Raw genomic sequence first — 15,114 nt, forward strand, 5'->3', positions numbered from 1 at the left:
GTGTGTGTGTGTTATATGATTTTTGTGGTCGTTCTTTGTCTGACTTCTTTTGTATTGGTGAAGACGAGAGGTAGGGACGGGGGATACACAACAGCTCTTTATTACGTATCTTGTGTCAAGATTCCCGAAGCTCTGGTCGTTACCTGGGTCTCGTGGTGCTGCTACAGGAGAGGTGGTCGTTACCTGGGTCTCAAGGTGCTGCTACAGGAGAGGTGGTCGTTACCTGGGTCTCAAGTTGCTGCTACAGGAGAGGTGGTCGTTTTATGGGTATCATGGTGCCGCTACATGACAGGTGGTCGTTTCCTGGCTCTCGTGGTGCTGCTACAGGAGAGGTGGTCGTTTCCTGGGTATCATGGTGCTCCTACAGGAGAGGTGGTCGTTTCCTGGATCTCATGGTGCTGCTACAGGAAAGGTGGTCGTTTCATGTGTATCATGGTGCCACTACATGAGAGGTGGTCGTTACCTGGGTCTCGTGGTGCTGCTACATGAGAGGTGGTCGTTTCCTGGATCTCATGGTGCTGCTACAGGAGAGGTGGTCGTTACCTGGGTCTCGTGGTGCTGCTACATGAGAGGTGGTAGTTTCCTGTGTATCATGGTGCCACTACATGAGAGGTGGCCGTTTCCTGGATCTCATGGTGCCGCTACATGAGAGGTGGTCGTTTCCTGGGTCTCATGGTGCCGCTACATGAGAGGTGGTCGTTTCCTGTGTATCATGGTGCCGCTACATGAGAGGTGGTCGTTTCCTGTGTATCATGGTGCCACTACATGAGAGGTGGTCGTTTCCTGTGTATCATGGTGCCGCTACATGAGGGGTGGTCGTTGCCTGGGTCTCATGGTGCCGCTATAGGAGAGGTGTTCGTTGCTTGAATCTCATGGTGTTGCTACAGGAGAGATGGTCGTTGCCTGAGTCTCATGGTGCTCCTACAGGAGAGGTGGTCATTGCCTGAGTCTCATGGTGCTGCTACAGGAGAGGTGGTCGTTGCCTGAGTCTCATGGTGCTGCTACAGGAGAGGTGGTCGTTGCCTGAGTCTCATGGTGCTGCTACAGGAGAGGTGGTCGTTGCCTGAGTCTCTTGGTGCTGCTACAGGAGAGGTGGTCGTGGTCTGGGTCTCATGGTGCTGCTACAGGAGAGATGGCGTGTTAAGATTCCAAGGTTCTGCCGCAGAAGGGAGTAGCAGATACCAAGGTCCCTTAGCTTTGCTGCCTATGTGGTCGATGGAAAGCGGTTGAGGTTCGATAGTTCGAAGAGGATGCGGCCTCTGCCTGGTTAATGCTGCAGGAGGAGAGAGATAGTCCAGATCACGTAAGAACTGTTTTAGAAGACAGCGTTGACGATGTCCAATATGGCCCTTGTATTTGCATTGGTGCAAGAAGGTTTCCCAGTCATTGTAAACTGGTACTGACGGTGAAGACGTCCCACGAGTTCCACACGACGGACGTGTCCAGACGCAGCCACACCTCTGTGTCAGAGAGACATTGGGTTTATTGCTTGATTGGTCCACAGGTCTACTGCCTGGGGTCTATATGGGAAGAAGAAAAAATACGATGCATCGACCACGCTAATAGTGTTAATAGTGTGGGCGTGGCCACCAGACCTATTACAATGATGGGCCGCTAGTACACCTGGTGTTCATGGGAGGTCAAATGAGGTCACTGTCATTTGCTTAATGAGATTGTTATTAACGTTAACTACATGCGTCACCTATTCAACGAGGGGAGTGGTGTCATCATCCAGCATTCCGGTGTAGGAAGGTAGGGACTGGGGACGCCACAGCACCTCGGTTATCCCAAAGGTAGGGACTGGGGACGCCACAGCACCTCGGTTATCCCAAAGGTAGGGACTGGGGACGCCACAGCACCTCGGTTATCACAAAGGTTTAATGGCTTTTGTATGAGAGACAGTTAACCAGACCCTGGTGTGTGGGAGTAGGCCAGGTCTTGACCTGTGTTGGGTCGGTCGGGTATTGACCCTGGTATGTGAGGGTCGGTAATGTTGACCCTGGTATGTGAGGGTCGGTGATATTGACCCTGGTATGTGAGGGCCAGTGATGTTGACCCTGGTATATAAGGGTCGGTGATGTTGACCCTGGTATGTGAGGGCCAGTGATGTTGACCCTGGTATGTGAGGGTCGGTAATGTTGACCCTGGTATGTGAGGGTCGGTGATGTTGACCCTGGTATGTGAGGGCCGGTGATGTTGACCCTGGTATGTGAGGGCCAGTGATGTTGACCCTGGTATGTGAGGGCCAGTGATGTTGACCCTGGTATGTGAGGGTCGGTAATGTTGACCCTGGTATGTGAGGGTCGGTGATGTTGACCCTGGTATGTGAGGGCCGGTGATGTTGACCCTGGTATGTGAGGGCCAGTGATGTTGACCCTGGTGTGTTAGGGCCAGTGATGTTGACCCTGGTATGTGAGAGCCAGTGATGTTGACCCTGGTATGTGAGGGCCAGTGATGTTGACCCTGGTATGTGAGAGCCAGTGATGTTGACCCTGGTATGTGAGGGTCGGTGATGTTGACCCTGGTATGTGAGGGTCGGTAATGTTGACCCTGGTATGTGAGGGCCGGTGATTTTGACCCTGGTATGTGAGAGCCAGTGATGTTGACCCTGGTATGTGAGAGCCAGTGATGTTGACCCTGGTATGTGAGGGTCGGTGATGTTGACCCTGGTATGTGAGGGTCGGTAATGTTGACCCTGGTATGTGAGGGCCGGTGATTTTGACCCTGGTATGTGAGAGCCAGTGATGTTGACCTTGGTATGTGAGGGTCGGTGATGTTGACCCTGGTATGTGAGGGTCGGTGATGTTGACCCTGGTATGTGAGGGCCAGTGATGTTGACCCTGATATGTAAGGGTCTGTGATGTTGACCCTGGTATGTGAGGGCCAGTGATGTTGACCCTGGTATGTGAGGGTCGGTAATGTTGACTCTGGTATGTGAGGGCCAGTGATGTTGACCCTGGTATGTGAGGGCCAGTGATGTTGACCCTGGTATGTGAGAGCCAGTGATGTTGACCCTGGTATGTGAGGGTCGGTAATGTTGACCCTGGTATGTGAGGGTCGGTAATGTTGACCCTGTTATGTGAGGGTCGGTAATGTTGACCCTGGTATTACCCCCCCCCCCACAATTTGACCCCTGTGGTAAACCAGTTTCTGGCCACAGAGTAAAGGGGTTCATATCCTGGCCATGTTTCCTGGCGCGAGATAATTCGTTCTTTATAAGCTGGTCTGGCTTGTGGAAGGGTCCATTTACAAGCCACGACCGGGGTCGCTTATTGATCACCTGGGGAGGTATGGAGGCCCCCCCATACTACCCTACCCATCCCACCTCACAAGATCCCCAACCCCTCCCCCAGTCGCTCCTCCTACTCCCGCCTGGGGTTCAGGAGTAAACATGAGAGTCGTAAGGGACTCTTCCATTATCGCTCGCGATAACTCCAGTTTTTGATGTGTTATAACTGAGTTATCACAAGGTTTGATAACCCCCCGATAACTTTTCGGTCATAATTTCGTCAGTAACTTCTGGTTATAGTAACAACTTGGTGTCTTAAGAACGAAGTTAGCCGAGGATGATTTCGCGACGTCTGGGTTAATTGCAGTGAGTTCTACAGTCAGTAGCTGATCAGACATGTTGTGGGGGGAAGGGGAGGAGGAGAGGGGGTATAGTCCTGCGGGCCACAGCTTCAAATAACCAACTTGGTCAAGAGGAGCTGGTGGTCTAGTTTGGCTCCTGGCGGAGCTCCTGGGGCTAGAAACGAAACTGGAAAAGTCCAAGAAAGGAAGATATGTTTTTCATTTCCTTATGTTCCAGACTCAGGTCAAGCCTTGATAAAACACCACATCGAGGCCAAGCTTTAATTGAAATATGAAGTGGGTTAGAGAGTGGGAAGAAAAGGGGAAAATATTTCAGAGTTTTGGTGCAGATGTGGGAAATGTCTGAAAAAAAAAAAGGGTTGAGGTCATAGTTGTTAGGGGAAAGACATGAGAGGGTCAAGAGTTTCGCAGTGGAGGTAAAGAAACAGATCACAACAGCTCGTCACAATTGTTGAGTTGTCCACACACAGTGATTATGTGTTCTATTTAATGGCGGGGGGCGCACACAAGCGGCCATCTCTCTCGAGCAGAAACCAGAGTAATATACCTGTAGAAGAGAGAGAGTGAACCAACATTGTGGCTCAGGTCAAGTTGGTCAACTCGTGAGGTCAAACCAGATGAGGTCGTAAGTCGAGTACTGGCTTGTACTATGCCTTGGACTCGACCAGGTGAGGTCGTAAGTCGAGGACTGACTTGTACTATGCCTTGGACTCGACCAGGTGAGGTCGTAAGTCAAGGACTGCCTTGGACTCGACCATATCCGGTATGTTGAAGTTCAAACCCTCCCCATCAGACGTGAGGGCAGCAGCACCCCTTACAGGAACGGACCACACCCCCCTGTATTATGGACCCCTTACAGGAACGGACCACACCCCCCTGTATTATGGACCCCTTACAGGAACGGACCACACCCCCCTGTAATATGGACCCCTACAGGAACGGACCACACCCCCCTGTATTATGGACCCCTACAGGAACGGACCACACCCCCCTGTATTATGGACCCCTTACAGGAACGGACCACACCCCCCTGTATTATGGACCCCTTACAGGAACGGACCACACCCCCCTGTATTATGGACCCCTTACAGGAACGGACCACACCCCCCTGTATTATGGACCCCTTACAGGAACGGACCACACCCCCCTGTAATATGGACCCCTACAGGAACGGACCACACCCCCCTGTATTATGGACCCCTTACAGGAACGGACCACACCCCCCTGTATTATGGACCCCTACAGGAACGGACCACACCCCCCTGTATTATGGACCCCTTACAGGAACGGACCACACCCCTCTGTATTATGGACCCCTACAGGAACGGACCACACCCCTCTGTATTATGGACCCCTTACAGGAACGGACCACACCCCTCTGTATTATGGACCCCTACAGGAACGGACCACACCCCCCTGTATTATGGACCCCTTACAGGAACGGACCACACCCCCCTGTATTATGGACCCCTACAGGAACGGACCACACCCCCCTGTATTATGGACCCCTTACAGGAACGGACCACACCCCTCTGTATTATGGACCCCTACAGGAACGGACCACACCCCTCTGTATTATGGTGGCCAGTGTTGTAAAGTAAGGTGGGAGATGTTACACAGTTCTGGTGTTCTGTTCTGTTGGCTCCAGGCACGAACCTACGACTCCCTGGGAGTGGTAGCTTGACCTTCGACCTATGACCCCATCAAGGGTCGTACCTCGCTCCTCAGAGGTCAGAAGAATAGATAAAACCACGAAGGGATATTCAGGGATATTCTCAGGTCCCGCTGGTCCACTAGGTCCTCGGGTTATCCCATACAACTGAGCTCAACGGCTGGGCTCAACAGCTGGGCTCAACAGCTGGGCTCAACAGATGTTGCACACACTTTGCACGAAAGCAATCCCCCCCCACCCACACCCCCCCCCCCCCACATCTCCCAGGTAATCCTCTTACCATCGTAATTCCTCACGGCGATAAATCCCCCTCCCCCCCTCCCCCCTCCCCCCCTCCCCTCTCCCCTCCCCCCTCCCACTTCTTGGTAGATATTGTTTTCTTGTGTTATCTTGATCGAGTCATACATCCCTCCCTCCCTCCCCCCCCCCAACCTTAACGGTAAATTCTCTCTCTCTCTCTCTCTCTCTCTCTCTCTCTCTCTCTCTCTCTCTCTCTCTCTCTCTCTCTCTCTCTCTCTCCCTCTCTCAACCCCTGTTTTATCCCCCCCCCCCCCTGCTGGCGGAGTCTGTGCTCAGGGAGGAACAGACATCAACATGTGTGTGTGTCTGTGTGCCCAGGTAGCTACATTGAACGCACCACACACATGAACCGCCACACCACGCACCTCCACATTGAACGCACCACACACATGAACCGCCACACCACGCACCTCCACATTGAACGCACCACACACATGAACCGCCACACCACGCACCTCCACATTGAACGCACCACACACATGAACCGCCACACCACGCACCTCCACATTGAACGCACCACACACATGAACCGCCACACCACGCACCTCCACATTGAACGCACCACACACATGAACCGCCACACCACGCACCTCCACATTGAACGCACCACACACATGAACCGCCACACCACGCACCTCCACATTGAACGCACCACACACATGAACCGCCACACCACGCACCTCCACATTGAACGCACCACACACATGAACCGCCACACCACGCACCTCCACATTGAACGCACCACACACATGAACCGCCACACCACGCACCTCCACATTGAACGCACCACACACATGAACCGCCACACCACGCACCTCCACATTGAACGCACCACACACATGAACCGCCACAACACGCACCTCCACATTGAACGCACCACACACATGAACCGCCACACCACGCACCTCCACATTGAACGCACCACACACATGAACCGCCACAACACGCACCTCCACATTGAACGCACCACACACATGAACCGCCACACCACGCACCTCCACATTGAACGCACCACACACATGAACCGCCACAACACGCACCTCCACATTGAACGCACCACACACATGAACCGCCACAACACACACCTCCACATTGAACGCACCACACACATGAACCGCCACACCACGCACCTCTACATTGAACGCACCACACACATGAACCGCCACAACACGCACCTCCACATTGAACGCACCACACACATGAACCGCCACACCACGCACCTCCACATTGAACGCACCACACACATGAACCGCCACAACACACACCTCCACATTGAACGCACCACACACATGAACCGCCACACCACGCACCTCCACATTGAACGCACCACACACATGAACCGCCACAACACGCACCTCCACATTGAACGCACCACACACATGAACCGCCACACCACGCACCTCCACATTGAACGCACCACACACATGAACCGCCACAACACGCACCTCCATATTATCATTATAGTATTGTTCAATTATTATATTATAATCGTATCATTCTTCTATTATTATATTATAATTATATTATAGTGTGATTTTTGTATAATTATATTGTTATTCTATTGTAATTATACCATTACATTATTTTATTATATAATTGTATTACGATTATATTATGATTATGTCATTACATTATTGTATGATTATATTATCATATATTATAATTATATCATTACATTATTGTATGATTATATTATCATATATTATGATTATATCATTACATTATTGTATGATTATATTATCATATAATTATATCATGACATTATTGCATGATTATATCATCATATAATTATATCATTACATTATTGTATGATTATATTATCATATAATTATATCATTACATTATTGTATGATTATATTATCATATAATTATATCATTACATTATTGTATGATTATATTATCATATAATGATATCATTACATTATTGTATGATTATATTATCATATAATTATATCATTACATTATTGTATGATTATATTATCATATAATTATATCATTACATTATTGTATGATTATATTATCATATATAATTATATCATTACATTATTGTATGATTATATTATCATATAATGATATCATTACATTATTGTATGATTATATTATCATATATAATTATATCATTACATTATTGTATGATTATATTATCATATAATGATATTACATTATTGTATGATTATATTATCATATAATTATATCAATACATTATTGTATGATTATATTATCGTATATAATTATATCATTACATTATTGTATGATTATATTATCATATAATGATATCATTACATTATTGTATGATTATATTATCATATAATTATATCATTACATTATTGTATGATTATATTATCATATATAATTATATCATTACATTATTGTATGATTATATTATCATATATAATTATATCATTACATTATTGTATGATTATATTATCGTATATAATTATATCATTACATTATTGTATGATTATATTATCATATAATGATATCATTACATTATTGTATGATTATATTATCATATAATTATATCATTACATTATTGTATGATTATATTATCATATAATTATATCATTACATTATTGTATGATTATATTATCATATAATTATATCATTACATTATTGTATGATTATATTATCATATATAATTATATCATTACATTATTGTATGATTATATTATCATATATAATTATATCATTACATTATTGTATGATTATATTATCTATATAATTATATCATTACATTATTGTATGATTATATTATCATATAATGATATCATTACATTATTGTATGATTATATTATCATATAATTATATCATTACATTATTGTATGATTATATTATCATATATAATTATATCATTACATTATTGTATGATTATATTATCATATAATTATATCATTACATTATTGTATGATTATATTATCGTATATAATTATATCATTACATTATTGTATGATTATATTATCATATAATGATATCATTACATTATTGTATGATTATATTATCATATAATAATATCATTACATTATTGTATGAGTATATTTCAAAAAGTTGATGGTAATTACTTTCCTCTTCTTTCAGAGACTTGAGGAAGAATGACATAAGTGCCATTGAGCCTGGAGCCTTCGCCAACCTCACCAACCTACGCCGACTGTGAGTAGTTCCTCCCCTGAGTCTATCTGGGGGTTGGATGTAACCTTTATCTGGGGGTGGGTTGTTTTAGGGGGCGTGACAGTCTCTTGTTAGTGGTTTCTCAGGGGGTTTGTGTGTACTGTTAGTGTCTAGGGGCATGACAGATTCATGTTAGTGGTTTCTCAGGGGGTTTGTGTGTACTGTTAGTGTCTGGGGGCATGACAGATTCATGTTAGTGGCTTCTCAGGGGTGTTGTGTGTAGTATTAGTGTCTGGGGGCGTGACAGTCACTTGTTTGTGGTTTCTCAGGGGATGTTGTGTGTAGTGTTAGTGTCTGTGGGCGTGGCAGACTCTTGTTGGTTTCTCTGGGGTCGTGTATAAAATCAGTGTTTGGGGGCAAAGCTGTGGTTGATAGTGCTTTCTCTGGGGGGGGGGGGGTGTTGCAGGTTTGCATATATGTACGTATTTTGCTCAGGGTTAAGGCGTCTCTCTCTCTCTCTCTCTCTCTCTCTCTCTCTCTCTCTCTCTCTCTCTCTCTCTCTCTCTCTCTCTCTCTCTCTCTCTCTCTCTCTCTCGTTCTTTCTTGCGTTGAATGACGTACGAGGTTGCATGAGTTTTTTTTGGGGGGAAACACGAGAATGTTATTGAGGCATTGACTTAGGGGAGGAGAGGGGATGTTGGGTGTTGACTTGGGGGGATGTTGGGTGTTGACTAGGAGGGGGGATGTTGGGTGTTGACTAGGGGAGGATGTTGGGTGTTGACTAGGAGGGTGGATGTTGGGTGTTGACTAGGGGAGGATGTTGGGTGTTGACTAGGAGGGGGGATGTTGGGTGTTGACTAGGAGGGGGATGTTGGGTGTTGACTAGGAGGGGGGGATGTTGGGTGTTGACTAGTAGGGGGATGTTGGGTGTTGACTCGGGGGGGATGTTGGGTGTTGACTAGGAGGGGGGATGTTGGGTGTTGACTAGGAGGGGGGATGTTGGGTGTTGACTAGGGGAGGATGTTGGGTGTTGACTAGGAGGGGGGATGTTGGGTGTTGACTAGGAGGGGGGATGTTGGGTGTTGACTAGAAGGGGGGGATGTTGGGTGTTGACTAGGGGAGGATGTTGGGTGTTGACTAGGAGGGGGGATGTTGGGTGTTGACTAGGAGGGTGGATGTTGGGTGTTGACTAGGGGAGGATGTTGGGTGTTGACTAGGAGGGGGGATGTTGGGTGTTGACTAGGAGGGGGGATGTTGGGTGTTGACTAGGAGGGGGGATGTTGGTGTTGACTAGGGGGATGTTGGGTGTTGACTAGGAGGGGGGGATGTTGGGTGTTGACTAGGGGAGGATGTTGGGGTGTTGACTAGGAGAGGGGATGTTGGGTGTTGACTAGGGGGGGATGTTGGGTGTTGACTAGGGAGGGGGATGTTGGGTGTTGACTAGGGGGGGATGTTGGGTGTTGACTAGGAGGGGGGGATGTTGGGTGTTGACTAGGGAGGATGTTGGGTGTTGACTAGGAGGGGGGATGTTGGGTGTTGACTAGGAGGGGGGATGTTGGGTGTTGACTAGGGGAGGATGTTGGGATGTTGACTAGGAGGGGGGGATGTTGGGTGTTGACTAGGAGGGGGGGATGTTGGGTGTTGACTAGGAGGGGGGATGTTGGTGTTGACTAGTAGGGGGATGTTGGGTGTTGACTCGGGGGATGTTGGGTGTTGACTAGGAGGGGGGATGTTGGGTGTTGACTAGGGAGGAGTTGGGTGTTGACTAGGAGGGGGATGTTGGGTGTTGACTAGGAGGGGGGATGTTGGGTGTTGACTAGGAGGGGGGATGTTGGGTGTTGACTAGGAGGGGGGATGTTGGGTGTTGACTAGGAGGGGGGATGTTGGGTGTTGACTAGGAGGGGGGATGTTGGGTGTTGACTAGGAGGGGGATGTTGGGTGTTGACTAGGAGGGGGGGATGTTGGGTGTTGACTAGGAGGGGGATGTTGGGTGTTGACTAGGAGGGGGATGTTGGGTGTTGACTAGGAGGGGGGATGTTGGGTGTTGACTAGGAGGGGGGATGTTTGGGTGTTGACTAGGAGGGGGGATGTTGGGTGTTGACTAGGAGGGGGGATGTTGGGTGTTGACTAGGGAGGGGATGTTGGGTGTTGACTAGGAGGGGGGATGTTGGGTGTTGACTAGGGAGGGGGGATGTTGGGTGTTGACTAGGGAGGGGGATGTTGGGTGTTGACTAGGAGGGGGGATGTTGGGTGTTGACTAGGAGGGGGGATGTTGGGTGTTGACTAGGAGGGGGGATGTTGGGTGTTGACTAGGAGGGGGGATGTTGGGTGTTGACTAGGAGGGGGGATGTTGGGTGTTGACTAGGAGGGGGGATGTTGGGTGTTGACTAGGAGGGGGATGTTGGGGTGTTGACTAGGAGGGGGGATGTTGGGTGTTGACTAGAGGGGGGATGTTGGGTGTTGACTAGGGGAGGATGTTGGGTGTTGACTAGGAGGGGGGATGTTGGGTGTTGACTAGGAGGGGGGATGTTGGTGTTGACTAGGAGGGGGATGTTGGGTGTTGACTAGGGGGGGATGTTGGGTGTTGACTAGGAGGGGGGATGTTGGGTGTTGACTAGGAGGGGGATGTTGGGTGTTGACTAGGAGGGGGATGTTGGGTGTTGACTAGGAGGGGGGATGTTGGGTGTTGACTAGGAGGGGGGATGTTGGGTGTTGACTAGGGGGGATGTTGGGTGTTGACTAGGAGGGGGATGTTGGGTGTTGACTAGGGGGGGATGTTGGGTGTTGACTAGGAGGGGGATGTTGGGTGTTGACTAGGGGGGGATGTTGGGTGTTGACTAGGAGGGGGGATGTTGGGTGTTGACTAGGGGGGATGTTGGGTGTTGACTAGGAGGGGGGATGTTGGGTGTTGACTAGGGGGGATGTTGGGTGTTGACTAGGAGGGGGATGTTGGGTGTTGACTAGGAGGGGGATGGGTGTTGACTAGGGGGGATGTTTGGTGTTGACTAGGGGGATGTTGGGTGTTACTAGGAGGGGGGATGTTGGGTGTTGACTAGGGGGATGTTGGGTGTTGACTAGGAGGGGGGGATGTTGGGTGTTGACTAGGGGGGATGTTGGGTGTTGACTAGGAGGGGGGATGTTGGGTGTTGACTAGGGGGATGTTGGGTGTTACTAGGAGGGGGGATGTTGGGTGTTGACTAGGGGGATGTTGGGTGTTGACTAGGAGGGGGGATGTTGGGTGTTGACTAGGGGGGGATGTTGGGTGTTGACTAGGGTGGATGTTGGGTGTTGACTAGGGGGGATGTTGGGTGTTGACTAGGGGGGGATGTTGGGTGTTGACTAGGGGGGGATGTTGGGTGTTGACTAGGGTGGATGTTGGGTGTTGACTAGGGGGGGATGTTGGGTGTTGACTAGGGGGGATGTTGGGTGTTGACTAGGGGGATGTTGGGTGTTGACTAGGAGGGGGGATGTTGGGTGTTGACTAGGAGGGGGATGTTGGGTGTTGACTAGGGGGGATGTTGGGTGTTGACTAGGAGGGGGATGTTGGGTGTTGACTAGGGGGGGATGTTGGGTGTTGACTAGGAGGGGGATGTTGGGTGTTGACTAGGGGGGGGATGTTGGGTGTTGACTAGGAGGGGGGATGTTGGGTGTTGACTAGGGGGGGATGTTGGGTGTTGACTAGGAGGGGGATGTTGGGTGTTGACTAGGAGGGGGGATGTTGGGTGTTGACTAGGGGGGGATGTTGGGTGTTGACTAGGGGGGGATGTTGGGTGTTGACTAGGGTGGATGTTGGGTGTTGACTAGGGGGGATCTTGGGTGTTGACTAGGGGGGATGTTGGGTGTTGACTAGGGGGATGTTGGGTGTTGACTAGGAGGGGGGATGTTGGGTGTTGACTAGGGGGATGTTGGGTGTTGACTAGGAGGGGGGATGTTGGGTGTTGACTAGGGGGGGATGTTGGGTGTTGACTAGGGGGGGATGTTGGGTGTTGACTAGGGGGGATGTTGGGTGTTGACTAGGGGGGATGTTGGGTGTTGACTAGGGGGGATGTTGGGTGTTGACTAGGAGGGGGGATGTTGGGTGTTGACTAGGAGGGGGGATGTTGGGTGTTGACTAGGGGGGGGATGGGTGTTGACTAGGGGGGGGATGTTGGGTGTTGACTAGGAGGGGGGATGTTGGGTGTTGACTAGGGGGGGGATGTTGGGTGTTGACTAGGGGGGATGTTGGGTGTTGACTAGGGGGGGGGGGATGTTGGGTGTTTGTGTTTACCTTTTACCTGTGGGGAAGCTAGAGATGAATTCGCTTGTGACAAGATTGCGACATAGAAAGTCTGTACACACACACACACACACACACACACACACACACACACACACACACATACACACACTTACACACACACACACACACACACACACACATACACACACACACACACACACACACACATACACACACACACACACACACACACACACACACACACATACACACACAAACATACACACACAAACATACACACACACACACACATACACACACACATACACACACACACACACACACACACACACACACACACACACACAGATAGATGTATAAATAGATAGATAAGTGCACAGAGAAAGGTCATTTCCATAAGAACGACAAGTTACGAACTTTGAACACAGTGGAAGCCTCTTCAGAAAAAAGACAGAACACGGGGAGTGGAGAACAGTAGAACACGGGGAGTGGAGAACAGTAGAACACGGGGAGTGGAGAACAGTAGAACACGGGGAGTGGAGAACAGTAGAACACAGGGAGTGGAGAACAGTAGAACACGGGGAGTGGAGAACAGTAGAACACAGGGAGTGGAGAACAGTAGAACACAGGGAGTGGAGAACAGTAGAACACGGGGAGTGGAGAACAGTAGAACACGGGGAGTGGAGAACAGTAGAACACGGGGAGTGGAGAACAGTAGAACACGGGGAGTGGAGAACAATAGAACACGGGGAGTGGAGAACAGTAGAACACAGGGAGTGGAGAACATCGATATAAGAACAGTGGGAACGGTTGTGGTAAGTATAACAGTGTGGTTAGTCCCGTGCCAGTGTACAACAGTATCTGTGCTACGTTTAGTGTGTGAGCAAGACAAACGTGACATAGAGGATTTGAACCTTACAGTGTCCAACACCCAACCAGCTGGACACATCCTGCAGCAGCCAGCCAGCCAGCTGGACACATCCTGCAGCAGCCAGCCAGCCAGCTGGACACATCCTGCAGCAGCCAGCCAGCCAGCTGGACACATCCTGCAGCAGCCAGCCAGCCAGCTGGACACAGCCTGCAGCAGCTAGCCAGCCAGCTGGACACAGCCTGCAGCAGCCAGCCAGCCAGCTGGACACAGCTTGCAGCAGCCAGCCAGCTGGACACAGCCTGCAGCAGCCAGCCAGCTGGACATAGGGTTGTATCCGGTGGTCCAATTATCGTGTGCTAATTAGGCTGATCAGCCATGGTTACGAAGCTGTACTGGTAGTGTTGACGACAGGTGACGGAAGGTGCTGGGGGCGTGTACTGGGTGACGGGAGGTGCTGGGGGCGTCTACTGGGTGACGGGAGGTGCTGTGGGCGTGTACTAGGGGATGGGGGGTGCTAGGGGCGTGTACTGGGTGACGGGAGGTGCTGGGGGCGTCTACTAGGTGACGGGAGGTGCTGGGGGCGTGTACTGGGGGATGGGGGTGCTGGGGGCGTGTACTGGGTGACGGGAGGTGCTGGGGGCGTCTACTAGGTGACGGGAGGTGCTGGGGGCGTGTACTGGGGGATGGGGGGTTGTGGGGGCGTGTACTGGGTGACGGGAGGTGCTGGGGGCGTCTACTGGGTGACGGGAGGTGCTGGGGGCGTGTACTGGGGGATGGGGGGTGCTGGGGGCGTGTACTGGGTGACGAAAGGGCTGGGGGCGTGTACTGAGTGACGGGAGGACTTGGGGGCGTGTACTGGGTGACGGGAGGTACTGGGGGCGTGTACTGGGTGACGGGAGGTGCTGGGGGCGTGTACTGGGGGACGGGAGGTGCTGGGGGCGTCTACTGGGTGACGGGAGGGCTGGGGGCGTGTACTGGGTGACGGGAGGGCTTGGGGCGTGTACTGGGTGACGGGAGGGCTGGGGGCGTGTACTGGGTGACGGAAGGGGCTGGGGGCGTGTACTGGGTGACGGGAGGACTTGGGGCGTGTACTAGGTGACGGGAGGGCTGGGGGCGTGTACTGGATGACGGGAGGACTTGGGGCGTGTACTGGGTGACGGTAGGGCTGGGGGCGTGTACTGCATGACGGGAGGACTTGGGGCGTGTACTGGGTGACGGGAGGACTTGGGGCATTTACTGGGTGACGGAAGGGCTGGGGGCGTGTACTGGGTGACGGGAGGACTTGGAGCGTATACTGGGTGACGGCAGGGCTGGGGGCGTGTACTGGGTGACGGC

General features: G+C 50.4%; 1 protein-coding gene across 4 annotated transcripts in view; it reads left to right on the forward strand.

Moving 5' to 3' along the window:
- LOC139748197 (uncharacterized) overlaps positions 1 to 9,116 on the forward strand; it is a 588,267-nt gene extending 579,151 nt beyond the window's left edge. For 3 of the 4 annotated variants that reach the window (XM_071661017.1, XM_071661018.1, XM_071661019.1), the window contains one exon: positions 8,639 to 9,116. In XM_071661017.1, the coding sequence (XP_071517118.1) occupies positions 8,639 to 8,714 (76 nt within the window). In that variant the 3' untranslated portion in view covers positions 8,715 to 9,116. The remainder of the gene's footprint in view (positions 1 to 8,638) is intronic. The other variant, XM_071661016.1, reaches the window with a different exon arrangement.
- The last annotated feature ends 5,998 nt before the right edge of the window (positions 9,117 to 15,114 follow it).

The sequence above is a fragment of the Panulirus ornatus genome, chromosome 73 (assembly GCF_036320965.1).
Source record: "Panulirus ornatus isolate Po-2019 chromosome 73, ASM3632096v1, whole genome shotgun sequence".
NCBI lineage: Eukaryota > Metazoa > Arthropoda > Malacostraca > Decapoda > Palinuridae > Panulirus > Panulirus ornatus.